General features: G+C 41.1%; 1 protein-coding gene across 4 annotated transcripts in view; it reads right to left on the minus strand.

The window, feature by feature from the left end:
• The window catches only part of RBM25 (RNA binding motif protein 25), a 37,772-nt gene extending 13,023 nt beyond the window's left edge, over positions 1 to 24,749 (minus strand). Inside the window, exons 1-12 of one of the 4 annotated variants that reach the window (XM_035112920.2) lie at positions 24,613 to 24,749; positions 18,135 to 18,253; positions 17,836 to 17,885; positions 17,016 to 17,186; positions 14,708 to 14,765; positions 13,579 to 13,739; positions 9,584 to 9,766; positions 7,540 to 7,593; positions 7,200 to 7,283; positions 3,268 to 3,548; positions 2,439 to 2,652; positions 1,873 to 1,962 (exon numbers count right to left, since the gene is read on the minus strand). In XM_035112920.2, the coding sequence (XP_034968811.1) occupies positions 1,873 to 1,962; positions 2,439 to 2,652; positions 3,268 to 3,548; positions 7,200 to 7,283; positions 7,540 to 7,593; positions 9,584 to 9,766; positions 13,579 to 13,739; positions 14,708 to 14,765; positions 17,016 to 17,186; positions 17,836 to 17,885; positions 18,135 to 18,240 (1,452 nt within the window). In that variant the 5' untranslated portion in view covers positions 18,241 to 18,253; positions 24,613 to 24,749. Of the gene's footprint in view, positions 1 to 1,872; positions 1,963 to 2,438; positions 2,653 to 3,267; positions 3,549 to 7,199; positions 7,284 to 7,539; positions 7,594 to 9,583; positions 9,767 to 13,578; positions 13,740 to 14,707; positions 14,766 to 17,015; positions 17,187 to 17,835; positions 17,886 to 18,134; positions 18,254 to 24,512 lie in introns of all 4 variants that reach the window. The other 3 variants (XM_035112902.2, XM_035112894.2, XM_035112912.2) reach the window with 3 other exon arrangements.
• Positions 24,750 to 25,548: the final 799 nt, after the last annotated feature.

The raw sequence follows: 25,548 nt of genomic DNA on the forward strand, positions 1-25,548 counted from the left end.
TGGATCGGGTCTGCTCAGCTGAGGAGGTGCAGGCTCTGTTACACTTTTCCTTTGAGAGGTGTGTGGCTGCATTCCCCTCAACAGAGAAGTTTAAAGGAGCACCACCTGGCAAGGCGGAGACAACCTGACAGCTGCATAAGAGGCAGTGCAGGGGTTCTCAGATGCAGCTGTCAGGCTGCAGAAGCAGGATCATGGCTCTCTCAGCTTGGGAGGGGCTTGCACTCCCCAGGTGAGCAGCTGGAGTGGGAGCGGGCATCTCTCAGGTGGGAAGGCGATGCTTCGTGCTCTCCAGGTCAGCAGCCCCAATCCTGCTCCTGCTTGCATGCAAGCAGGACCGAGGTCAGGGATCTCCTAGCTGGGAAGTGGGGGCTTTGTGCTTCCCAGCTGATCCTGATCCTGCTCACTGGAACATCAGGGCTTGCTCAGCTGGGGGCAGTAGCCTTTCTGCCCCACAGCTGAGCAGCAAGCTGGGGCCAGCTGCATTGTCCCCAGTCCAACAGATGCTGGGCTGAAAGCCCCTTAGCTCCTGCCATGAGAGCTGAGGCAGTTTCTCCCAGTGCCTTGCCAGCTGAGGCCAAGGCAGTTTGTTTCAACATCGTGGGTGGTCACCAAACTGCGATGTTCTGCTGGCGATACATTGTGATGTTAAAAACCTAACATCGCCCAGCCCTAGTCACAGCTAGCTTGCCTTGGCCTATGCAAGTAAAAGCTTAGAGTTTTTCTCTCTCAATCGTAACAGCACTATCTTAAGCATGTTTACCCAGATTCAAGTAACACTGAGTTCCATGAAACTTACTCCCTTAGTGTATTTAGGATTATATTCTCAGCATTAGCAGTTCTGAGAACCATGCAAAATCCATTCTCTCCATTTCTGGCAACATGGTGTGAGTTTTTTAAATGACCTCCCATGGGTGCAGACTGGCTGTCCAGCTCCACACACCCCCTTAGCTTATAATGGCATGAACAATACTTGCTGCTTATAATGGCAGATTGTTCCAGGCTACCAGCAATACTACAAAACAAGTATCTGTTTGGAGTTAATTTACACGAAAGCCAAAAAATTACAGATATATGAACCAAAAAACACCGAGAATTTTTTTTCAAAAGCTTATTTTCTAAAGATTTATGCTGAAGATCGTGTGCAGGCAGCCATGTTGGTATGTTAGAAAAAATACTCTGAGTTTCACAAAACTTTTCTGCTGGTTTCAGATTTAAATAAGGAGGGCAGAGAGGAGAAAATATGCTGATGGCCTAGGGGGCAGTGAAAGTCATGTATGACATTATGGCCTTAAGATGGCAATTCAGAAAGCTCTTTGCAAACTGATTAGGGTACACCATGCACCATGTATCCAATGATAGTCATACTGAGAGTGGACCAGTTGAAATTAATGGACACGACAAACTTTGGTCCATTAATTGGAATGGTTGAAGAGTGAGTAGAAAAAATATAAGCAGCCAGTAGTTATTCAAATCTGTCTGAGAGCAATAAGGAAAACATAGTTGCAATATTAGTAAAGTTGGGAAATAGTCTTAGATAATCAACTAAGATCTTTTCACTTTGTAAGGAACGAAGTCTGTAAAGCAACCAAACACTCCCCCCCCTGCATAATGCTTTAAAAAAAATTGTGGCCAGAGTTCTTGCTTTTCTTCAATTTTTGTGTAAGCTTCAATCAAGAACTCCAATTTCTTTAGTTATTAAAAAAAATTGCGGCAACATAGAGACTCAGCTATTTTGCATTAACATTTGTGAGCTACCACCCAAGTCACAAAAATGTTACTACTACTACTACAGGACACCCTTGTATACCAGCACAGATATTCTGCCATTTGAGCATCTAATAAAAGCAGTGCAAAAAATAATGAACCCCTTACCATTTCTCTTCGCCTTTCTTCCTCCCTCTCAGCTTCTTTTTCATATTCTCTAGCTTTTTTCCGTTCTCTGATCTCCCAGTTTTTAAGACGCTGAAACAAAATAATCTGTTTACCATTTACTGAACCAGAGGGGGGGGGAATCCCATATGTCACTTGAGAGCAGCAAAACCATCCACATTTAATTATATCACCCAGACTTCTATTTCAATACAGAGGTTCTGTAAAATGCTCTGAAGCTTGATGGTCAATGCTACAAAATTATTAGAATACAGGTATGGGCAGGAAACATGCTCCAAGAATAGAGGTGGATCTTTAACAACTGTGATCAGACCTCCATTCAGAGAATGGGGCTTTCACCCTGAAAAGGGACAACCTGCTTTCAACAAGTGTCTCCTGAGGGAGCATGGGGTACTGGGGGAGAGGGGCTTCAATGCAGGGCTCTGCAGCTGGTGGGTGGGATGGTAGAGTTAATATTCTCGCCCCACCCCTGAAAACCAGGTGCTTTCCACTTGCAACAGAATCCCTTTGAATCCAATCCCCAGATCACAAGCAACATCCTCCAATACCTCTTGATAAGCTGCTTCCTTTTCACGGAGCTTCCTTTCCAGTTTGCGCCGCTCATACGCATCTTCTTCATCCTCTTCTCTATCCCTTTTCTTGTCCTTCTCTCGCTCTCTCTCCCGTTGTTCTCGTTCCCTTTCCCGCTCCCGTTCCCTCTCTCGCTCCCGTTCCCTCTCCCGTTCTCTCTCGCGCTCCCTTTCTCTGTCTCTGCTTTTCTCTCTGTGGACAAATGTAATGACAAATGATTAATGCATGTAATTGTCAACATTTAATACTGCTGGTAATAGAGGTTAGGTCTAACAAAACTATCTGAAGAAGTGTGCAGGCACACGAAAGCTCATACCAATGACAAACTTAATTGGTCTCTAAGGTGCTACTGGAAGGAATTTTTTTATTTTGTTTTGTCTACTAGATAAGTAAAACACCATACAATATGAGGGTTACAAATGTAGCGATTTGGAGAGCACCGAAATTAAGCCAAAACTCAAAACCTCTGTTACGTTTTTCAAATTAGCCACAACATTGCTTGTGTAGTCATTAGACAAATGACGTTTTGAACAATAGACACAGTACATCAGTCTGCTGTCTTTACAGTGATACACACAACACACACACGTCTATCTGTATGTTGGTTGTGGCTTTATTCCGTCAGCCAAAGCATACAAAAGGACCCGAGGGACAGGGCACCACAGCTGTCAGCAAATCATACCATTTAATTCATTGCCTCATGGCTTATTGCATGCTGGTCTTCAAAACAGGTTGCATCCATGAATTATTTCCTTAAGAACCATTGTCAAATTTATTAACAAGTATTCATTACACCACACAATTTACCTAGATCTGCTCCGATCTTTATTTCGGTCTGAGCTTCTTTCGCGGTCTCTGTCTCGATCTCTTTCCCTGTCCCGATCTCTGTCTTTAGTCCGGTCCCGATCTCTATCCCGTTCTCGTTCACGCTCCCGTTCCTTTTCCTTCTCTCTTTCACGCTCTCTCTCCCTCTCTCTTTCACGCTCCCTTCTTTCTCTTTCACGCTCCCGCTCCCTCTCTCTTTCACGCCGTTCTTTTTCAATTTCTTGTCTCTCTTTCTCCTTTTTGCCTTTTTCCTCCTCCAATTTCTAGAAACCAAGAGGATTTTCAAAGTTAGCACATAGCTACAGTCGGAGGCCCCACCCCACCACCACGCACAACACCCAAGGCTGGTAGTGAGCATTTCAAGAACACCAATAATTTAACTTTTAAATATTTAACAGCTTACTGTCAAGCTCATAAGAAAAAAAGTTCTGCAACCGTAAGGCTAGATTTCGTGCAAAAAGCATATATCTAACATAGACTGGCAATCTCCAACCTTGGAAAGAAGGGCAATGCTCACCTCATATATGCATATGCTGACAATTACATAGTGCATTGCCATCAATAGTTCACAGAAAACTCCCGAGGCACGAAAGATAGAAGAGAGCTTGAACACTGGTGAATTTTTAGCTGGCAAAGTTAATCCTGCCCATGTAGGCAGATCATTTAGTAGGATGCTGACAGACAAGATTACCTCATACCACAGCCAAACCAAATTCATTCTATGCAAGGATGGGAAGTAAAATCAACTTCAACTGTATATCCTACTTGAAATGTTTGGAAGGATACATCTTACCAATCACTTTATTCTCCCCAACTGTTTAATTTTTTTTCGTTCACTGCTTAAAGTAATGGTTTCTAAAGAATAGGATCCCCAAGGAGGAGAAGGTTGGAAATCGCACATAGACAAGACTAAAAGGTTATACAGTACATTTTTACTGAATGCTATACAAAAGTGCATTTTTTAAATTCAAAAAGTCATGCCTATTACCAAAACTCCCATGAAGACAATAGAAAAATAAAATCTCATTAAAATGATAGATAAATCCATCCTTGGAAGCAATTGGTGTGTGTTAACTTACAGATGCTGTGCTAGGACATGGACCGCCAACACTGGATTAACCTTGCCTACAAGCTATATTTCTGGGAGGAAGAGCAAGTACATGGTTCACAAGTAAACCAAAAAAGGAAGGAAAAAAAACATAAGCCAAATATCAGCCTGATGGGTGCCAAAAATATTATGGGCATGATCCTTCCACATCCAAGTGTTGTGCCTGGAGAGATCAACATAGGGCTTAACAGAGCCCATTTCTCACTCCTCCCCTCCTTAGCACACATGTGCAATCTGTGCACCATACCATTTCAGCCAATAAGAGGCTCTTGCATCACTACTCAGCCCCCTCCTGTCACTTGGTGGAAGGAGCATGGAAGGAGGGTGTAAGAGAAGTGCACAAGCCTCTTATTTTCACCAGTGGCCTCGTTCATTGCCTGCATGTATGCTAAGGGGAAAGTAACAGAGCACCATTATTCCTTATAGGATCTGTCTGTGCATGGGTGCAGCACGAGAGTGAGGAAGGATTACACCCTAAAGATATTGTATGCAGTTTCTGCAAGGGGGGGGAGAGCAAAATCACCCCATTTGGCACCGTGTTTACCACCGCTGAAATAATTTATAAACTGGAACAATAAAGTGCGCATATATTTCTCTCTTTCAACAAAGAATTTAAGACAACGTTAAAAACAATCTTACCTGTCAGACAGTCTTCTGGTGTGCGCTCATGGACCAGAGAACCAAAACAAAGTCACAGTAATAAAACTAATAAACAAAAGATCAATATATCTAACCACCATACTAAATGGTACCAAAAGTGAAATATAGGGAGGATGGTGTTAGATACATTGAACTCACAAAAGAAAAGGGTATTTGAGAATGGTAGAGAACAGCCATAATGGAGGAGGAAAAGGTGAAAGGGTACAGAATGTGGCAACCTACTTTCTAAGTGAAATGCTCTCATACAATATAATTTCATTTAGTGTATTAAGGTATGCTAGCTATATTAACTTTCAAAAGCAGAACTTACCTCAAATTTCGTATACTTTTATAGAAAAGTTTATATACTGAAATGATCGATACTTACAGATTATTTTAGTTGTTCCAATAACAATGTCTTTGGTTAAGTTCCGGGATTCCCCCGCAAAAATTTCTTTTGTAGTAAAAGTCATGATAAAAATTTGCCTTGACTTTTGGCATCTTAAAGGCTTTTATTTCAAGCTTCTCTTTTCTTAAAAGCCAAATGAGCACTGTTGTTTCATATTGAAAATTTAAGTAATAGGCTGCTTCCAAGTGAACAAAAGGATGTTTTATAGGAAATGAGGGGTGAAAAGGATTCAGGATATGCTAATAAAAGTAATGAGGAAAGAAGGTAGGTAGAAAAAAAATGTAAAATCTTACCTTCGGTTCTCTTCAGACTCATCTGTGCTGTAAATGGACACCCCCTGCAATGCTGATACCCTAACAGTCTGATTTTTGTAAATTCTAACCAAAAAACATGCAAAGGTTCACTGTGCTCATTAGCCAGCCCCTTTTTGAACATCCCACCCAATATATGAAATGGCCATTTTGTATTAGATTTAGTTCCATCTCTTTGAAAAGGTTAATTCAAAATATTCCCCCAATAGGATAGATCAAAGGCAGTAAAATGCCCGATTGCTTCTGAAACAGTGAAGCATGTTTGGATTTTGTTTTAACCACATTATTTCTTTACATTTTAGAGGTATGTTGGGGCTTGGAAATAAGACGATGTTTCACCACTGAACAGTTTCATACATCTTCTGGAACAATTATCCTCAGGTTCTCATTCCAAAGTTATACTACAATATGTTGCATTGCCAGCAATGTACATCCATTTTTTTCCTTTAAAGTAAGTGTGATCCTGTATCCAGAGTACTTTTTACCCGTTTTGTAACTTCACACCATTATACCAATATTAGCAAACTACGAGCACTCATTTCAGGGATAAATACTTCACTGAGCGTGCAGTACTCCAGCCTTGGTGGGCAGTTCATATTCCCTTAGAAGCTAACATCAAGAGACAGTGCATGCATAGCTTGAATTTCACGCCCCCCTTAAACCACCCTTCCCAACCGGAACACATTCACAAATTCACATTACAGAAACTTCTGTAGGTGGGAACCCTGAGGTAGGATTTGCTGTGTAAACACATTTCCAAGCCAGTTACCCCTTTGCATATTTTTCTGAGGGGGCATCCATAAATAATAAAAAAAACAGAAGCTCATACTTACATCCTATTCCATGTTACTTTCCAAGCTGTGTTTTTCATCTTGCATTAGTCACCATATGATCTCTATCATAATGGTGGGGGTCAATGAATAGATTAGCTTAATGGGAATTTACAGTTCTTCCATGCATCTAAATTTTGGTAAAGTCTGATAACCACTAACCTAATTTAATTTCACCCCCATTCTCAACTCAGAGCTACTAAATTAAATCTCAAGTTTAAATTAAGCAGTAGAGCTCAGTAAAACAGAGTTTGAATTATGTTTTACAACTGCTTGAATGTTGTGGGGGCCAGAATGTTTTACGCAGCAGCCCAGTCTAATTATTGGGTCTTATGTAAATGGTTTTAGCTGCTTTGGGTTAATTTTAAGAAAAAGTGGGGTAGAAGTGTTTGATTTTTTAAAATGTATTCACACTGAGGAGACTGCAAGGTAATCATTAGAAAATAAAAAGGACAAAGTGGGATTTAAGTGGGATTTTGTCCTTCGTGGCTTTTTAGACACACTTTATGCCTACTATATGTGATATGGTCATGTGCTTTTAAATTTTCTAAAGGGGGAGGGAAACTGGATTTTTCAAAAACCTAATTTTGTATAAGATACAAAAACAAGTATACTACCTTGTGCGTATCTCTGAATTTACTGATCTCTCGGGATATCAGGTCCCTTTTATCTTCTTCCATTTCAATAGCATTTATATCCTCCTGTAAGAGAGAAAGGGGGGCAGAACAGGAGACAGAATATTAAAACCCATCTGCACAGAAACAGGAGAACCAAAAGAAAAGCTGAAGGTTAGATGTTTTGTACCAGTCTTGTAAGAGATAAATAAAGGCCTTCTGCAGTACCAAACCTCACAGTCTGATGTTAAATGAATGAAAAAAAAATTAGATGGACACGAGTCACAAATCTGGTAACTAGCAGTAAACATAGTCATTGTCAAAGCCTACAATGTAAACGAACCTTGGTGATGAGTGGATAGGGTATCAGTGGGGCCACTGGAAATCTGCGGAAAATCTGCGGAAAAATCCACGGAGATTTCTTTTTTAAAAAATAGATTGCACACTACTCTGGAAAAAAAACAATGTTCTGTATGTTTGCAGAATAAGCAATATTGCATTGCTGTGACCATAGGTCTGACTCAACAAAGTTACAGAAGAACCTCGCTAATTCTCCATTTACTGATCTACTTCTCGGCAAAGGTTTGCTGGGTGCCACCTCACCCTGGCATGTCTCCATTTAAAATTGCAGAACATTAGCATTCTAGGAAATCTTGCAAGCTAAGCTACGCTTGTTCAAAGTGGCCTTTTGTGGTACTATTATAAGCCTCGTTTTGTTTCTTACTCGCTAATTCGCAAAATTGTAATTATATCAAGGGGGGGTTGCCAACAGTTACTGCAAATTAGCGAGGTTCCCCACATCTGAAATCAAGAGTCAGATTTCACTTGCCATTTCTTTTCCCCACACTCTCAAATTCCCCACATTGTCCCTCATCTTTTCAACAAACAGAATGGGCAAGGGAACCAGTCACAATTATAAGCATTCAATAAAGGGGATAACAGTGCCTCAAAACCAGCTTTACACGGCACCCACCACAATTTTATATACTTCCCTTCCCCCCACCATGCACAGAGCTTTTTTAGTCCCACACTTCCCAACAGATAAGGGGATGAGAAGTCATGCTTGTGTCCCATGTTCATCCTTACAAAATAAAGATGCACTTCCACTATTTCAAGGGGCAGGAAGACAAGGACACAGTTAAATAGTTCATTGTTCTGATAGATCACACTAAATGTAAAGCCCAGCTACATCAGCAAGGTGTGGCTACAGATCACCCTAAAACTAGCAGTTATTAATATTTAGTTACTTTAAAATGGGCCTCCAAAAAGTAACCTCTCAATACCATTATGTCTCTCGATACCATTATAGTCTTGATTATATATGTCACACAATCCATAGCATGGATTATAACTTTTAAAGAGAGAGACATAACTTGCCTATAAGGAAGTGCAGAATGCAAAAAAACAAAAACCCCAGTGCAAGATTAAGTTAAGTGGAGGCTAAAGAACAGTGGGAGGTGCACTTACTCCCTGAATGAAAAGCATTTTCTTGCACTGCCTTTTTATACACTTCACCAGCAGCCAAAGCTATCTTATTGCTTTCTATCAGCACAACATAAGGGAGAAAGTTAAGCTTAGTAAGAAAGGCTGCAGATAGAAACCAAAATTCACCTCCATCTCTTGCTGTGAGTGGCAGGTGGTAAGAGCCCATCATTGAAACAATCATGACGCATTTTCAAGGTTGGCATAATTACTACTAAGCTCTACCCTTTCCCCCCTAGAGGAAAGCAAAAATTAGTGTAATCATTAGCAGGGTTATCCACAGAAGGGGGATTATAGCATTTTGTGTCAAGTGTTACACTTAAAAAGTATGGAAGTCAGCTGGCCCAACAGCCAAATATTAACAAACCATTTTGTAACATCATGGCTTTCATCCCTCAAGGATAAGAAAGAGCTTCTTAGCTATGTGCACAAACATAATTAAATCAGGACAGTGAAGAAGGGCTGCCAATCAGCTGAGTTGTGGCTATAACATCAGTGCAAACCTCTAAGACCCAATGACTTAGGGCATTTAAGATGCCAAACAGGCAGAATCTCTTTTAGGGTCTTAAAATCATGTCCCCATCTCAAAAAAACATTTTGCAATTACTTCAATACATGTACTTTAGAAGGGATGAAAGGCTGAATCAAACCTGCTGAGATTCAAACCTGTAGCTCCAAGAAGTCTAGGCATTTGTGACCTTTGTGTTCACAGACCTACAACATCCACAGAGTCTGGCATCTAGAACTGATTTAATTTCAGTATGAAACATGAAAACTGCTGCTAACATCAAGGTTTGTTGATTTGTGTTCTCATCAGATGCTTTGAACTAATGTATTGGCACAGGGTTTGGCCCTATGTAGGGAGATGAAGTAAATCTGTTTGTGTCCAAAATCAAAACACATACATCCTCCTTCTTTTCTTTTTTCTTCTTCCTGGGATGAGAGTCAGACTCTTGGGAGGGGGCATTGAGCTCGCTGGAATATTCCCGTATTAACACTTCAATGGCCCCTTTAATTAGCTGGTCTCTTCTCTTTGCTTCTTCATCGAGGGCTTCGTCATCCTCAGTTGTAGTTTCTGGCCTGGTGTTCTAAAGAATAACACAAATCTTGAAGTCAAGCATATGGGACATAGCAGAACAGCATCCAAAATGTTTACTTCATATGAACCAGATAGGTCTATTACATGTAGTTAGTGCATGGAAGTGTTAGGTGTACTTAACAACTTTACAACTGGCCTTTAACTACAGATTCTAGTAGGTCCTCACTAGGGCTGGGCGATATCTGGTTTTCAACATTGTGCTATATCACCAGCTAAACATGTGTGGTCATACACACAGGATTGCCTTCAGAAAAGACCAGCTGAGTAGTGCTTGGCACTTGCTGCAGGAAGGTCTTCTGTGTATTTCTGGGAAGTGGTACCCAATAACTCCTGAGTGGAGAGAGCAGCATGCGCTCTTGGGTGCTGCACAAAGGTGCATAAGATGCATTTAGATAGCAAGATCCAACACTTCCCGTGCCTGCCAATCCTTTATAGCTAAGTCTCTTTTGGTTCCTCTGCCATGCCGCCTTCCTGCCAATTCTGAAGCTGGGGCTGTGGCACCACTCTACTGCTCAGACATACCTTTCATGCTGAGAATAATGCTTGCTGCTCATCACACATGACAGAGCGCAAATGAATTTGTTGAAGCCTGGCACGAATATTTTAAAGAGAATGCTACACTACAATGTGTGTGCTCTCTGAAGAAATAAAAATAATTTAGTGTGGATGCATATGATTATTATTTTTTGCCGCAAGTACAACATAATACAGTGCAGGCTTCAAATTACTATGCTATGTCTGCAGTTATAGAATTATTCTGTTCCGTAGGATTAAGAATGTTGTTCAACAAAGCGGAGAATACATACAAAGCAACACCGTACCAACCGTACCTTTGGGTCACATCACGCATTACAAAACTTATACACAAAGTTTGTCTGCAGTATAAAACAGACTTTTGCATATAAGTGGTCATACCGCACAATGACAATACATGTGCGTAAATTGCTTTAACATACATATCTGTATACTGTCACTTCCACACTAGAATTGCTGAATTTCAATTTTCCATGTAAGATGAATGTAACATAGACCTTTGACGATTGATAAAAACATTAATATAATACACAGTTGCCTACAAAACTTTAATGATTATATATTTAAAGGCTTATAGCTTGCCTCTCGGAAGGCTCAAAGGGGCTCACAACAATTCTAAATCTAAAAATAAATAAATCACAGATTCAAATACAGTAAGAAATGAAAATCCCCACTTTCCTCCTTACAAATAGGAAATAGATAAATTCTCATCTGCAAATGGAAGTATGAATGACCTGAGGCCAAGTGACTTCAACTTGCTCCAGGCCATTCTCAGCCTACAGCCTGGGTGCAAGGAAAACCTAAATACAGAAAAAGAATGTGCATATTACTTTTTTAAAAAAAATCTTCCATCCCATCAAACATTTGTCACTGCTGTTGCTACTGAGGAGCAGTGGGGGGACGGGACAGGCAATGTCCTATCATGGTGTTTTTTTCATACACTTGTATTAAACTTAAATAATAAATTCTTGCCTTAAAAAGAGGGTATGGGAATCTCACCTGCGAATAAGAGATGGGTGTCCAGTCAAATGCCAAGTGGATAAAGAGTGAATAGGAAAGAGACAGAGGCTTATGGAGAAGCAGTAGCTAAGAAGTAGGGGCAGGAGGGGACTTTAGCTGGTGCAGAAGCTGCAATGTCAAGGAGGAACAGCCTGAAATGACCTAATAGGTGATGCCACTTAGGTGTTAGTAAAAGAAATTAAGGGGGTAACAGTACTAGTCAGAGATGGAAGTTAAGTAGAGCCAGATATTTGCCTTATTTAGTTTCTCCACATTTTAAGACAGCAGGAATTTATGGAGAGCTTTCTTGCCTGCTCATGTGAAATAAATACAGTGGTACCGCATGTTATGTAATTAATCTGTTCCGGAGGTCCGTTTGTAACAGGAGGCATGCTTTCTCTAATGGTGCCTCCCGCTGCTGCAGTGCCGTCAGAGTGCGACTTCCGCTCACATCCCAGGGCAAAGGTCGCAACAAGGGGCATCTACTTTTGGGTTAGCGGAGCACGTACCCCAAAGCATTCGTAAGGGGGATGGTACATAACACGAGGTACCACTGTACTAAAATACTACTTTACAGGCTGTGTATCAAAAGGGCAAACCCTGAACCCCTTTCTATGGCACATGGGTAACTAAATTTAACTCATTAAAAGCTTTTAACTACTTTATCACACAAATGTAGCAAAAAGTTAACAATGCATCAAAACATTAATTAAATTTTTGATTAATTTAATTTGATTTGATTTATTTAATTTAAAACATTAAAACAGTGAGCGGGTTGGTTCTGTTTTGCTCTGGCTTTTATTTATCCCTTCCTTGCCCCAAGGACAAGTTGTAGTGAATGGTGAGGCATGTACTCCTAACTAGAAGCTTGCAGAAGCTGCTAGAGTACAGCAACACTGCAAGCTATGCAAGATTGCTTAAGTTACTACGGTACAAGTAAGAAAATGCATTATATTTCACATCTTCTTTGGCTGAGCCTTGGCCATAGACTTACATCAAGATAAAAAAGTCTTAAGTATTTTCTGTTTTTCTCTCTCTAACATTATCATTCCAGAAAAGCTGTATTATTAGGTAAGGTAAAGGTAAATGACCCCTGAATGGTTAAGTCCAGTAAACCCTATGGGGTGTGGCGCTCATCTCGCTTCAGGCCAAGGGAGCCAGCATTTGTCCAAAGACAGCTTTCCGGGTCAGCATGACTAAACCGCTTCTAATGTGGCCAGCATGACTAAACCGCTTCTGGCACGACAGAACACCATGACAGAACCCAGAGTGCATGGAAACACTGTTTTCCTTCCCACCACCACAGCACTTATTTATCTACTTGCACTAGTATCTACTTTCTTGCACGGATCCAAACTGCCAACCTTCTGAGCAGAAAGCCCAAGAGGCTCGGTGGTTTAGAACCTTTAACACTGTATTATTAGCTTCTTATAAGCTTCTTATATTAGATATCTTTTTTTAAGTGATTTGTGAATTCACGTGTTGATAGGCAAGCCTGTAAAAAAATTAACGGACTTGCAACTTGTGAACTTTTTTGAAATTTTGATATAGTGCACCTGTGTGAAATGACTCACTTTCTAGATTGATTTCCTCATCTTTTGCATCTTAGTCAGGGGCTGACTGTTCTTGGGACTATTATATGCCTCACTTCCTCCAATCTTACTATTTTCTCTTCTAAATACTTAATTGTGAGGGTGTTTATAAATGTGATTTGACATGCTTGTTATGAAGCTATCACTTAAATGGTTAGGTTGAGCTATGGAGAATATATATGGACACAGCACTTGTTGGCAGAGGACATGCAAGCATGTGTACAACTTTGTACGTTAAGCAAAGCTTTTCCTGCTGGTCATATCCAGCTGGAATCAGATTTTTTTATTTTGGAGTTGGCAGACTCCACTCTGGATCAGCAAGTTTAGCAGAGAGTATGGCATCTGGTTTCCTCCTGAAAATGGTCAGATTTGATCTGAGAGCCTCCAACTTCCCTTAACCTTCTATCAGCAAGTTTTATAATTCAGTTTCTCATGCAGAAAGTGCAGTTTGTTGGGAATTTGAAGTTCACACTCAAATTCCAATCATGAAAATTAAACAAAAGAACAGTGTGACAGTCATCTGCAGAAGAGGTGTAATAACATCAGCATAGCAGGTTAAATTGCAACACAGAATAAGCAAATCGGGTAAAAGCACTAAGAGCACTTAATGCCAATCCAATTTATTTGTAATTCAGTTGTTTCCTGTCCCATTTTAGCAGAGTTACACACAACATACCCCATTGGAAGCCCTTTTCTTCGCTTTCCATTCATCTAGCTGAGCCTTCGTCTTAGCATCAACTTTCACAAGAAGTTTCTTTTCTCCAATTTGGAGATCATGTAGTAGCCTGAGTGCACGTAGTGTGGATTCTGGTTCTTTATACTCGCAGAACCCAAAGGCTAGAGGATGAATAATTGAGATATATAAAAACAAATTTTTAAAATTATATATGCACGAGAGCAACACACACACGCCTTTAATGTCAACTATTTCAACTATTTGTTTTATGATTAGGTGAAGGGTAAAGGGACCCCTGACCATTAGGTCCAGTCGTGACCGACTCTGTAGGTTGCACGCTCATCTCGCATTATTGGCCAAGGGAGCCAGCGTACAGCTTCCAGGTCATGTGGCCAGCATGACAAAGCCGCTTCTGGCAAACCAGAGCAGCACATGAAAACGCCGTTTACCTTCCCACTGTAGTGGTTCCTATTTATCTACTTGCATTTTGACGTGCTTTCGAACTGCTAGGTTGGCAGGGATTCGAACCGCCGAACTTCTGATCAGCAAGCCCTAGGCTCAGTGGTTTAACCCACAGCGCCACCTAGGTCCCTTGTTTATGATTACTGTACACCAAATATATGCCACGACCTCAGTTAAAACACATTTTTAAATGCCTTAGAAAAATATTCAGCCCAATCCCATAAACCCAAGCAGCTGCAATTCAGAGGATGAAGGCTGCACCCATCCTGTGATGCTGCCTTTCATCTGAAATCCCATTACGGTCAGTTACTATTTTTTCAAGAATACTAGGTTGCTGCAACTTTTAACTGGCTGCATAAAGTTACAATCCACTCTGGCAGTAGTAGGGCAAGCTGGTTAGCATGGCAGCATTAATTCTCAGTGCTATGTTGGTACAGTACAGTTGGGTAGCAAGCAGTAACAGATCAAGGGCCCAGATCATCGTTGATCTGCAGTGGAAGGCACAACCTGTGTTCCATCTGATACACTTATTGATTCACAGAATAGCTCAGAGGAAAAATAAAATTAAGCCCTTGCTGCTGAAGCATGGGCACTTCAGAAATTTAACCAAGCTTGCCTATATCCTCACAGCTATTAAAGGACAAAAAGAAAAGAAAGGGATATATACCTTGAAGTTTTCCAGATGCTCCTTGAACTCTCTTCCAACTCAAAACCAAGCCACATTTCTGTAAAATATTTTTAATATAATGTTTATTGAGGCGATTGTTTGTTTGGTTTTTTACTACTCAGAAAACTTTTCTCACTCTTGAAAGTTCTCAATGAATTTTGTGTCAGTTGAGAAGACATCCTAAGAGAAATTAGCACGCCTAATAATTGTGGTGGAGTCTAGTACTGGTATTTTATTCTCACAACCCTGCTAATCATTATTATTTAACCTCTTCTACCCCTCCAGACAGCTCCTTACTCCTTGCACATAAAAGTTTGTCTTAAAACATATCCTCAGCAGGTTTGATTATTTTTTTAAAAGGAGAGGAAAAATAACCAGATTTTTTAAAACACTAAACAAAATTTTAAGTTACCACTTCCTTATTTGTAAAGTGTCTCTTTAAAAACAACCTGCTTTAAAACAAAATATGAATTAAGAATTGTACTAAAGGTAAAGGTAAAGGGACCCCTGACCATTAGGTCCAGTTGTGACCGACTCTGGGGTTGCGCGCTCATCTCGCATTATTGGCCGAGGGAGCCGGCGTATAGCTTCCAGGTCATGTGGCCAGCATGACAAAGCTGCTTCTGGCAAACCAGAGCAGCACATGGAAACGCCGTTTACCTTCCCGCTGTAGCGGTTCCTATTTATCTACTTGCATTTTGACGTGCTTTCAAACTGCTAGATTGGCAGGAGCTGGGACCAAGCAACGGGAGCTCACCCCATCACAGGAATTCGAACCGCCGACCTTCTGATCAGCAAGCCCTAGGCTCAGTGGTTTAACCACAGCGCCACCTGGGTCCCAAGAATTGTACTACTATATATTAATAGGGTTGCATCTTATAAAGCATGATCATGCATTGGGACGTGCACTACCAAAATCTGGAGGATTAGGCGACACATCAGCGCACATTCTGGGGCTTGTATGTGGCTAGAAAGGAAAAAATAGAAATCAAAGTCTCATTGTGCAAATGGGTTTCACTTATAATTCCTTAAAACCCTACTAATCATGATCATTTATGATCGCTTAGTTGGTTAGGGCATGGTGCTGATAACACCAAGGTTGCAGTTTCAATCCCTGTATGGGACAGCTGCATATTCCAAATTGCAGGGGGTTAGACTAGATGATCCTCAGGGTCCCTTCCAACTCTACAATTCTATGATTCTAAAGGCTGTCATGTTTAAAACCCGAATCTGCGACCCTGGTGAGTTGAAGGTCTGCCATCTCCTTCCAAATACTCATTTCCTTGATTGGAATCTTTGCAAGAATCTGTTGCATCTGCTCCTATTATCTGAGGCATAGCAATTAGATATGGTATTTTCAGTAGTGGTGCCCCAGCTATGGAACTTCTTTCCTAGACAGAAATATCTTTTTAAACTTTACACAATGAAAACCTATTCTTTCCTGGACATTTGCCCTTCAAATCCAATCTGATTTAAGTTTTTTAATAGTGTCATTGTAACCCATTAGATAAGAATCTGGATGATGGCCAGTGGCCCATCTAGTCCAGGATCCTGTTCTCACAGTGCTGAGCCTATGGGAGATCTGCAAGGAGGACCTGAGAGCATCTGTACTCTCCCAGCTTGTGATTACCAGTGACATACTGCTAGTGAAGGCATAACCTAGCCTTATTTTCCATGAAAAGAGCTTCACTTCCAGAGTTTAGTAACGGCCTAAACTACATCAACCCACCACTGACCATCCTAACACACACAATGCACACAGGTTGGTAAGTAAATTTGTAAACAGCTTCAGGGCTAAAATAATATGTAGCAATAATCTAACATTTCATAGATTCAGGCAGCCCTGTATTGGGAAATTTTAAATGTCTGATGCTTTTACAATTTTTTATATGCTGTAAGCCGCCCACAGTGGCTGGGGAAACCCAGCCAGATGGGTGTGGTATAAATATCATCATCATCAAATTGTAGAGTTGGAAGGGACCACAAGGGTCATCTAGTCCAAACCCCTGCAATGCGGAATTTTTTGCATGTCTATTGGGGGTAGATTATATATATCTTTGTAGGGCATCCCCTCATGTGTCATGAGATACAGTCTGGAAGGCCCTGCTCTTGAGGGAGGACTTTCCAGAGGTATGGGGAAGAGGTGAGCTAAAAAGCCCTGCATGCATATGGAACACTTAACTGAAAGAATTTAAATAACATTTTAAAGACTACAAAAAGTCAATGAAATCAATGAAAAATTAAGCAACACTAAAATCTCTTAATCAACACACTGCAAGGTTGCTTTCTAAAAGGCAATTCCACTTACGGCAAGAAGCTGTCGTATAAGCATGTCTGAAGCCTTTTCAGATATGTTGCCTACAAAAACAGTAGTAGTGGGACCACTGTTTTCATCATTTTCCTTGTTCTTTAGACCTGGATGTTCCTTTCTAACTCCCATATGCTTTCCAACCATTGACACGGTAGTTGGGACCAGAACCTGATGGATAAGGAACAAATACCTCTTGTGATTTTTTTCACTACAACAATTAGTAAGTTTTAAAAAGCCCTGTTCCTAAGTTACCAAGCAGGAACTTAGCATTAATCATTTTTGCCTGAACAGATTAGCCTGCAAAGGAAATTTCATACAGTTCCTTTGAGTCGATTCTACTTCACAAACTGCAATACACATGCTTTATAAATAAAGGCACACAGGAAGTAACATTTAAGTCAGGAACCTTGAATTTAAATTTGTTACAGTTACAGCCTTGAAATTTTTCATGCGCATTCTTTTCAAATTCAAAGACGTCACCCTAACCATAGTTAGCGTCAGTGCAAATCCAATGATTAAACATAGTTAAAGCAAAAAGCGAAAGGAGGTAGGACTTTGTTTTGGAGGAGGGTGGGACATGTGTTCATGGGAATGGTTCCCAATTTGCTAACTATGATATGGGATCAGTACAGTGTTACATATACAGTAGAGAAGATGAACACAACCATGCTGTGTTTTAATATTTGATGCTGCTAATTATGGCTTTATCGTTATTTATTTTAATGCTTTTTTATAAACTGCTTGGAATTTTTTTTTCAAATTTATCATTTAAATTAAAAAGGTATTTACAGTGAACAGTGGCTTATGCAATACTTACAGTTGGTGCAGGAGCCATAATACCCATTGGCACAGGAATCATCGGTGTCCCTGTGAAATAAGAGGTTGCATTAATAGTCTCTGAGCAAGAGCTACCAAAAAACTATATATATATATTTTCAAATCAGGTACTAAATAGGCTAAATAGCACTACAAAGTGCTCTCAGGAAGTATAGAAGCTGCAGGATTATTTTGTTCACATCACAAAGAAAAACTAAATGCCAGCCTAAAATTTTACGATATTACTGACCAATATAGAAGAATGAGGTTGATCAGACAAGCTTCTGATAGAAAACTTACCAGGAGGTACAGGCGGAGGAAAACCTGGAAATTGTGGAGGTGGAATTCCAGGTGGAAGTGTTGGGATACCCATAGGAGGGCGATTCAAGTGAGGCGGAAAAGACATTTTTAGCAGTAACCTAGAAAAAGAATGAACCTATCAGCTTCAAATCAGTGCTTGCTTACATTTGTTTCTATTCTACCCCTAAATGAGCAAGGTGCTTAAAACCAGGTGGAAAACAGGAGCTCTAGCCTAACTCTTAGAAACCAGTTGGCTGCCTAAGCACATCTTGCTCCAAGTTATCAGATATGATGAGATATCTAACTGTGAAAGACCTACAGAGAAAGCCCATTGAGCATGGTTCTCACCTCAGGCTGTTGCTGCACAAAACACTACCCTATGTAGGTAGGGCTAGCAAGCTTTGTGGAGATAAAAGGCTCAGTCGGGAACACAGCTGATCCTAGTGGCCACAATGGCCCAGTTTGGATAAGAATTGCAGTGGAGCTGAATATTCCTCCCTTGCTGCTCCCTTCATTGCACACCAGCTTTGATGCAACTACCCAGGCTTGTATTAAGCCAGAATTCCCCATTATATCCAAACTGAGGAACTCCAGCTTAATGCTGGATGACTAATCCTCGGAGCCCTCCCAAAGTCCTAGTCAAAGAGAAGTGTCTTCACCAATCTACAAAAAGTCAGTGATAAGATGCATTTCCAATGAGAAAATAGCTCTCCCATGGGGAAAGCATCGGTTATGACCGTTATGTGAACTATATGACACAAGTTTTTAAGCAGGCTCACTAGATTCCCATGTGCTTCCAAGTACAATTCTGGTGCTGCTGTTTTATATGAAGTGTTAATATGGCTTTGACTCAGGAGGATTGCTCCTGCTGGATCAAAAGCCCTTGTGCTTGGACAACAGCAACTGGATATAACCTACTATGTTTTTGAGGTTGCTTTTAGAGTTGGAATTTTTGCTTTGCTTTTGTCTGCTGCCGCCCTGTTTTTAGATTTGGTGTTGTATCATCTTGATATTTACTGCTTGCTTGTGCTATTGTAAAATTGTATAAAGAGGTGGCATATAAATTTATAAAACAAAGTAAATATTAAGACAAGGCATTTAATGCTTTTATTTGTTCAATTCTATACACATTTACCTGAAAGCAAGTCCCATTGAAATCAGTAGACTTACTTCCAAGTAAATGAAATATGGGTGCTCTTGCCCAACAATAACCTAAAGCTCAACAATAAAAAGCATGAATGCTTGCTCTAACCATATGACCTCAGGCTAAGCTCAGTAGTGGAGCACCCTCTGCATGCAGGTTTCAGGTCCAGTTGTTGGCATCCGTAACGAAAAGATTTCAGGCTGGGAAAGACTCTTATTTGAAGCACCAGAAAGCTTTTGCCAGTTAGACTGAACAATATAGGACAAGATGAACAAACAGTTGCTGCATTTGGACGACACAAGAAACTATCCTTTATCATAATGAGAATGAGTCTAAGTGAGTCTTGGGTTTGCGCGTCCCCAAATCCTCTGAAATAGTCATTAATTTTTTGTAATAACAGTCTGTGTTGCCTGAACCTGAAAAACTACTGTTAATCTTAACTTTGATTTATTCAAATAAATCATTTTCCAACCACAGGTAGTTAAGATTAACCAGTTTGTCAGATTGGTATGTCACCTCAAGCTGCAGTTAATAAAAAATGAAATTAAAACTGTATAAAGTCCTCTCTGCAGTACACAAGCCCCAGACTCGCTTAGGCTTATTCTCGTGATATACCAAAGTTTAATGTGATGTCTGAAAGTGGTCAATATAAGGCAGCTTCTACATTACATGAATGATAATTTAACCAAGCAGCCGTAAGAATAGTGCAAGGGAAAGGTTAACTGATATCAAACGGATACAGAAGTGTTGACTTTATAGTGATCTAGGGAAGACTGAAGTAGTCGGTCTGAGGAGCATCTGAAGGTGGAAAGGAGTGTGGATTCATGAGCAGAAAATGGAATGGCTGGTCAATAAAAAAGTAAGATTATAGCACAAGGCAGGAACGCAGGCATGGGGAATAAAGAAAACAAGTTGAAAGACGGGGAGAGGGAGAGATAAAGAACAGAGAGTCTTGGGCAGTAATAAAAAAACAAAGGGATGGAAACCGCAAAAATGTGAAGGAGAAAAACGCTCTTCATCTGTCTAGTATGGAAAACCTAAACATTTGTCATATTTAGTACACCTGCCTCCCGCCCACTCCCGTACATACAGTATTGCTTTAATTTTTTGTATAAAGTCCATGCTCAGTCACCAAGCTCACCACTTGCATGTGTAAGTCCACCGCCTCATTGCCTGACTGACTGTGAATGTATGAAGTCAACGAAACACCTAGTTAAAGCCAACTGGGCTTCTGAACCTGGCCTGGGAGGATATGTGCAGCCAGTGCAGGTGTTTCAGCAGAGGGGTTATATGCTATTGGCCATCTGTCCCCATTAGCAATCTAGCTGTGCATTCTGCACTAGCTAGAGCTGCCAAAAAGGGTGGGCCCACATGCAGCGCATTACAGTAATCCAGTTACCAATGCATGGACTATGATGGCCAGAATATTCCAATCCAGATATGGCTTCAGCTGGTGTAGCAGGTGAAACTGATTGAAGACCCAACTTTTTTATACTGCTTAATGCCAAAACAAACTTATATAGGGTTTGCAAGTAAACAAATCAACTACAACTATAAACACCCATAATTAAAATATAGAATGTAAGACTTAAATCACACAAAGCACATTTTAAAGAAATATTTATACAGTCATACCTCGGGTTAAGTACGCTTCAGTTTGAGTACTTTCAGTTTAAGTACTCCGCAGACCCGGAAGTATACTTCCGGGTTCTGCTGCACGCGCATGCGCAGAAGCGTTCTATCAGCACTTCGCACACATTATCGCCGCTCAGATTAAGAACTTTTCAGGGTGCGAATGGCACCCCGGAACCAATTACTTAACCCGAGGTACCACTGTACTGTAAATGTTAATTTTTTTCATCTAAAATACTGTCTTATTTATTTTATAGTTGTTGTTTAGTCGTTTAGTCGTGTCCGACTCTTCGTGACCCCATGGACCAGAGTACAGTACATTGATTATTGCCTTCATTTTATGGATCAATGGTCTTGTTGGACAGGAAAATTCGTGTTAAATTGCTGTTTTAGGGGGCGTTTTTCATCGTCTGGAACAGATTAATCCACTTTCCATTACTTTCAATGGGAAAGTTCGCTTCAGACCAATTAAGTACTTAACCCGAGGTACCACTGTACAGTATGAAAATTTGACATGGTATACTTTTTAACCTCTCACTGCTATATAAAAGTCAAACATGCATGCCATATCCAAACAGTTTAGTGCAGCATTACATTTTCTAATTAATTCCCTCCACTCAGGAAATCCACATCCTAGGTAGAAAACAATGGGGGACATGTGAAAGCAAGTCACGAATGAAATTTCAGCACTGTTAGGTCTGAAGATTACAAGAGAAGCATTCTAATTTGACTGCTGGAAGTAAAGTTAGCAGGCAGGAGTTGCAGAAGTTCAAACCAGTTCAAACCATATATAAACAAGTTAGCAGTAAAGAGATAAACCTGGAAAGATTGAAGGACAAAACTTGGCCAAAAACCTTGGCATGGATAGAGAAAAGTGCTTATTCCTAGAATGCCGCCTTAAAATACAGAGCTCTGCCATAGTCTGAAATACATATAACCGTTTAAAAAAATTAAGAGATTTGTGTATTGAATAAATGTCAAGAAATACAGGAATAAATTAAATTATTTCTGCCATGTTCAACACTGGATACTGGCAAGACAGCTAGATAATAAGCAGAGCTCAGGAGGGTTCCAAGAGAGAAGGATGCAGGTGAAAATCACATCAGAGCCATCAACTGTCCTGTGGGAAGGACTCCAGGAGAGATGGGAATGCAGGCAAAGACAACATCAGAACCTGCTCCAGTAGATTTTTCCCTCACTTCCCAGACGGTGATCTACCACCATATGTCCTGTGGAAAGAATCCCAATAGCTCTGTACGTTGCTACTTCTTATCATGTGTTGCTTTACTTTTTAAAACATAGTTTAATGTTACTTATAAGCTAGCTCGGAAGCATTTGTATCCTAGGAGGTGAGGGGTGTGTGTGTGTGTGTGTGTGTGTGTGTGTGTGTGTGTGTGTGTGATAAAGATGAGACATTAGGACTGAATTTCCATTTGCACTTAGTTGAGAGTAAATTCCATGAAAAACAATGGTACTTCTGAGTAGATATGTATAGCACTGTCTTGCAAATATGGCATTTTAATGAATCCAGCTTTTATGATGAGGCTCTTCAGTATGTAAAAAGACAAAAAAAGGAGTTAAAAGACGAATTCTATAGAATTCAAAGTTTAAGGGTGGTGGTGGGGGAGTCAGATAGTAAAAATATTGGATAAAGTCAGGCTTTTAGATGCATGAAAGAGAAAAAGTTACTGGTCATGTTATATGATCCCAGAATATTTCTCATTTGTTGAACTAGTTTTAAATTAAGTTTAAATTAAAAGGGACATAGTCATACACCAAACCACATCTTCCTCAGCGATCCTATAAATACAGTACCAACAGGCCTTTGTAGCTGTTTAGTTTTTGCTTACCAAGTCACCTTAATGTTAATCTGTATTTTTTTAAAAATGACATTTCACGTTTAACACGTATATATACATCTCCTTGAAATGTATGGTGGTGTAGAAATAGATATATTAATAAATACAGGTGACCAACAAAATACCGTACTTTTCCATGTATAAGACTAGGGTTTTTTACTATAAAAAAAAAAGTTTAAAAACTGGGGGCATTTTATACATGGGTAGTGGGTAGGGTGACGGGTTGCAGCCATGAGCTGCAGATTGTCATTGGCAATTTGTAGTGTGATTGGTGGCTGTGGGAAACGGGCCATTTTCTGAAATTGGAGTCCCCCAAAATAGGGGGCGTGTTATAGACAGAAAAGTACGGTATTTGCAATACTATTATGCTTAGAAAAGGAAAAAAATGCCACGATTATATAGAAGTTTGTTTTGATACACCTAAAGTTATGCTATTTACACTGTATTGTTTTAAGGTACTCCTCTTGCATCCTCTTCATCCTGCTATAGATGTTTTATGCTTGAACAAATATCAATAATCAGTCTGCACCAGAGATTGCAAATTTGGATTAACTGGTGGCATCTTGTCTTAAATAACAAGAAAAGAACAACAGATTATAGATGCAATACAGTTAGCATTTTTCTTAATATTTTATCAAAATGTTGCCTAAACAGAAGTAGACAACTAGTTTAAGAGCACCAGAAACAGAGCCAGAGGACTATGAACTACTGTATTTTGGAATTGCATAAAAAGATCTGAAATGTTCAGTGTTAATTTAACATGAATTTTCTGGAGATATTTAGAGTTAAAAAGCAGTCAGACCACATGGCCTTCTAGGTCAGCAATACCTAGGCTGATTGGCAGTGGCTCTCCAGGATTTCAGACTAGGTCTTCCCTAGCCTTACCTGGAGATGCTTGGAACTGAATCTGAAACCCTCTGCATGCAAAGCTGATGCTCTACCCTGAGCTATGATCAATATGCCAGCTCTCCCAACATTATTTCTACTGCAAGTCTAATTCATACCAAGTTCCAATGGGGTTTCATTTCAAGTAAATGTTATTAAGGCTTAAAACACATTTCTCACACACATAATGGAAAACCTCCATTGAAGATGTGCAGATTCATTACCGTTACATCCCATAGCCTTGCCTGCATTAAAGGAACAATAACCTGCTACTTAAAACACAGTTATGAATGATTGATCCTAACCACATTATGGTTAGCATGTTGCAGGTACTTCTGCGAGATTATTTGCATGTGCAAGTATAGAAGCTGCAGTGTTATTTTGCACGAGTGAGACCTTTCAAGAACACTGCGCTTTAATAAGCTCACAATTCTGCGTGATCTGCGATGGCCCCATTCACACGTACGAGTCAAAGCTTGTCAAGCTCTGAACACGCACGTCGTGAATCAGGCCCGTGTACAAAACACGCAGGGGGCTCCCAGGAACAACTATAAGGATTCGTTCTAAACGGGCTAACTAGCAGGGCGGTTGAGAGTGTGGCCCTCCCTTTCTAAGAAGCTCTCGCCCACTAGCGCCTCCATCCTTTCCCTCCGCCCATCCGCTAAGAAAGAGGGGGGACCTCCAAACACCCCCCTCCCCGCAAAAGAGGACCCGATCCCGCCGCCCAGCTCCCCTCCCCCACCTCGTGGCCTGTAGGTCGCGGATTCCGCCATTCCCCCTCCCCCGGGGAAACCAAGAGAGGACCCCCCCCAACCCCATCGACCCGCGCCCGCCCCCTGCTAGAGTGGCGCCCAGTACCGCAGGTGCCCCATGCCGGCGAGGCCCGTCATGTCCTCGCCCCCTCCCCGTTCCTTGAGGAGGATTAGCGGCAGCGGCCCGGACGTCACCCGCCTCTCACCGCAAGCGCTGCCGGAGGAAACGAGGCCTTTCCCTCGCGACGCCTCTAAACCCGGCAAAGGCAACTAGGCCGCGAACGCACCGCAATGAGCCACAGGCGCCGTCGCGTTACGCCGCTGGTCACGTGAGGGACCGCCCCTGAGCGCCTTACGTCAGAAGACCAGGCTGCAGCGCGCGCGCGCGGCCGACCATAGAGACAGGAGTTAGAGCGCCCCCCCCCCCGTCCGAAAGGAAACAGAAACATCTAGGAATAACCTCAGCTCTTCCCAACGGCCTGTCCGCCCGTGTCTCAGAGGGTAGAGTTGTAACTAACTAGTTTTCTCATTGAGAAAAATCGCCGAGGATTTGAAATAAAAGCTGAGTTAGAGAAAAGTGCGAACCTCTGCCACTGCTACAATGTTTCCTAGGAGTAGCGGCCTCCTTTAGCTCATACAAGAAGAGCGTCAGAAGGAACGAAGTCTGTGGTGCATCTCGTCGATACCTGCAAAGAGGGCTTGACGACTCTGTCGCCATCTTTGTTGTGGGCTGTCAACACTACCGCATAATGTTTTGCGGCGAGCCGCCATTTTCCAGTCACATCTGAGCTTTGGATTCTTACCATGGAATCCCAACATTGTCGAGCGTCCTCGTTCTCATCGACCCCTTCATACATAAGCGTACGCCAGCGCTTCAAACAAAGCTATTGGTGCTCTCTTCGTTTGCGATATGGCTTCCTAGGCACGCACAGCCACGATAAACATTCAGGAACCCTGAATCCGTACTTCAATAGCAGGCTGCCTTCAGTGTCTTCGGAAAAACTATGAAAATACAATGGCCTTGTTCCTAGGTAGCAAGCCAAGGTGTCTTGGTGTAGGGCAGCTTCATTCTTGAAACTTGAAATCCAAACAACTCTGTGAGGTAGATCAAGTTGAGGAGTAACTAGCCAAAGGTCACCAAG

This window comes from Zootoca vivipara, chromosome 1, assembly GCF_963506605.1.
Source record: "Zootoca vivipara chromosome 1, rZooViv1.1, whole genome shotgun sequence".
NCBI classification, from domain to species: domain Eukaryota; kingdom Metazoa; phylum Chordata; class Lepidosauria; order Squamata; family Lacertidae; genus Zootoca; species Zootoca vivipara.